The sequence below is a fragment of the Diaphorina citri genome, unplaced genomic scaffold (genome assembly GCF_000475195.1).
Source record: "Diaphorina citri unplaced genomic scaffold, Diaci psyllid genome assembly version 1.1 scaffold7165, whole genome shotgun sequence".
NCBI lineage: Eukaryota > Metazoa > Arthropoda > Insecta > Hemiptera > Psyllidae > Diaphorina > Diaphorina citri.
In genome coordinates, this window is record NW_007384541.1 from 1 (window position 1) to 2544 (window position 2544).

General features: G+C 37.3%; 1 protein-coding gene across 1 annotated transcript; it reads right to left on the reverse strand.

Annotated features, from left to right (window-relative positions):
- Nucleotides 1-45: 45 nt before the first annotated feature.
- LOC103522164 lies at nt 46-1866 on the reverse strand. The gene is made up of 3 exons (XM_008487265.3): nt 1779-1866; nt 1268-1469; nt 46-541 (listed from the first exon to the last, which is right to left on the reverse strand). The coding sequence occupies exons 1-3, from the start codon at nt 1826-1828 to the stop codon at nt 458-460; spliced, it is 336 nt and encodes a 111-aa protein (XP_008485487.1). The 5' UTR covers nt 1829-1866; the 3' UTR covers nt 46-457.
- Between the last annotated feature and the right edge of the window lie 678 nt (nt 1867-2544).

A 2544-nucleotide genomic window follows, 5' to 3' on the forward strand; every position in this document is an offset into this window, starting at 1 on the left:
ATAAATCCACCATCTTCAAGCTAAAATAACTCGAGACTGTTGTTCTTTTCGCATCAATTTTGTAGCACAATAGCTTAGGGGAACGTCACCTGTGAGTTGTGAACCCCTTGGGCATCATGAAGGTCGGACCTTAATCAGTCAAGGAGGTCGGACCTTAAAGTTTAAAGTCTAAATTTTCCACGTGAAGTTTCCCATAAAAAAAGGTATGTAGCGAGTACCTAAATTTTAATTATTTTCTTTTTTTAATTGCCTTGCGATTTATTTCCCTCTCATTTAGGGGTTGTGCTGCTCTTTAAAGGTGGAAAAATCACACTTGTAGTTCAAAAACATTGCTGATCTTGTGTTGACCCAGCTCCTAAATGGGAAAACTTTTTCTCTCCCAACTGAAAGACATAATTATTATACCCTACAGAACAATGGTCTTGGATTAGTAACAGTACCACTACCTCTGTTATTTTCAAGAAGAATTTGCGGTCTCTGACAAGGATTTGGCTGACTGTCCTTTATCCTTTCTAGTTGTGTAGGTACACCCTTGTACAAACTGAAACACACAAGATTTTACATGTTTAACAATAAGAGTAGGTAACTAAAACATTTTACATTTAATAAATGATTCTTGAATGGTCTGACCGATTTTGATGAAGTTTAGACACATTTAAATCTCAAGATATTTGGAGCCCAAAAGGGTCCTTTTTGAGTTTTATAGTTCACTTAGACAATAGTTTTTTTTATTTTTTAGTTTGGTATTGGGAATTGTAACTGCTAAGGTCTCATCATCCCAAAAGTAAAGAGAGAAAGAAGGCAGGATAGGAGAACACCAGCCTTTCCAAGAACAAACCTTACCTGTTTAGGATAAATCCGCCCCGGGGCGGGAATCGAACATGTGACCTAGTGCTTACAATACAGACATGCCCCCTACTCTTGAATGGTCTGACCGATTTTGATAAAGTTTAGACACATTTAAATCTCAAGATATTTGGAGCCCAAAAGGGTCCTTTTTGAGTTTTATAGTTCACTTAGACAATAGTTTTTTTTTAGTTTGGTATTGGGAATTGCAACTGCTAAGGTCTTATCATCCCAAAAGTAAAGAGAGGAAGAAGGCAGGATAGGAGAACACCAGACTTTCGAAGAACAAACCTTACCTGTTTAGGATAAATCCGCCCCGGGGCGGGAATCGAACATGTGACCTAGTGCTTACAATACAGACATGCCCCCAAGCTAACTAGGCTGACAGATACTAGTTTAGATAAAATGGAGAAGTACTTACTTGAATAGCACATGTGAAACAATGCTTGACACTACGATGTTCTGTATGACACACACATGGACACTTGTCTGATCCATACAGTTGTGCGTCTGGTGTATCATGAACTTCTGCAATGTTTGAATGAATGTGAAATGTTTCTTCATCATGAGGGAGAGAAGCATCTTGATCTAAGTCTATCTCCTCAAATTCATCAGCACTGAAACTGAACCAGACAGAAAACTGATCCATAATCTTCTTTAGACAAAGTTTTTTTTTCTCCTTCTTCTTCTTCTTCTTCTTCTTCTTCTTCTTCTTCTTCTTCTTCTTTTTTCTTTCTTTCTTTACAGGTTTGATAGAGGTTGAAATTTAAGAGAAGACAGTACAGCATTTCCCAGAAAAATCCTTATGTGATTAGGCTGAAGCTTCATCCCTAGGTGGGAATCAAGCCCATGACCTAGCACTCACAAGAGAGGTCCATTATCTTCCAAGCTAACTAGACTGGAAATTACTTTCTTATATTATTCCTACTTACCTGTGCTCATTCAAGTCATTTGAAAACAAACAGAGAAATTTACTCTTCATTTCTGAGTCATGGGTGAACAAAGAACTTGCAATTGAATTCACATTGATAACTTCCTCCTTTAATAGGTACTTAGTTAAGGAAAGGAGTTATACGTATATATACCTCCTTCCTTTAATAATAAAGGAGTATTGGTAAAGGAGCTGTAAAACACGGGTAAAGGAATTTAAGTACTCGGAAGGTTGCAGTGAACCAAAAGCTTTTAGAAAATGTAAATGAATTTAAGATATTCTTGAAGGGGGTTTTACAAAAGGGCCTGACCCAAGTCATCAGCTTTTTTTCCCCTTCTTTTTCGAAGAGGTTTGCTAAAAGGAACTGTAACTGCTAAGGTCTTTTCGTCCCGAAAGAGCAGAGAAAATGAAGACAGGAGAGGAGAAAGCCGTTCCGAGAACGAACCTTATCTGCTCAGGATAAAATCTACCCCGGGTAGGAATGGAAGGATATTCGAGTTTTTGTAAAATCCTATCCCAATACTTTTGAATCGAAGCCCTAATTAACAAGCTGGGTCCGTCCCTCCGGGAATTTTTTAGCCCGTAGTTTATTCGATCGTGATTAGAGAAAATCAGTACCTATGTACCTACCTAATTTGTTTAATATTCAGTTTATTATTATTCTTGATTTGATTTTTTGATTTTACTTTCATGTAATGATTTTAAATCAAGACTAGAGCCCGTTCTCCCTTTATTTCCTATATAATGTTTAAGTCACCCATCCATTT

Excerpts from the sequence above, each read along its gene's own strand:
- LOC103522164 (XM_008487265.3), bottom strand. The coding sequence starts at position 1,828 with ATGAAGAGTAAATTTCTCTGTTTGTTTTCAAATGACTTGAATGAGCAC. Across the intron at positions 1,470-1,778 it reads AATGACTTGAATGAGCACAG|TTTCAGTGCTGATGAATTTG; the intron begins GTAAGTAGGAAT and ends TGTCTGGTTCAG. Across the intron at positions 542-1,267 it reads GTTTCACATGTGCTATTCAA|TTTGTACAAGGGTGTACCTA; the intron begins GTAAGTACTTCT and ends TGTGTGTTTCAG.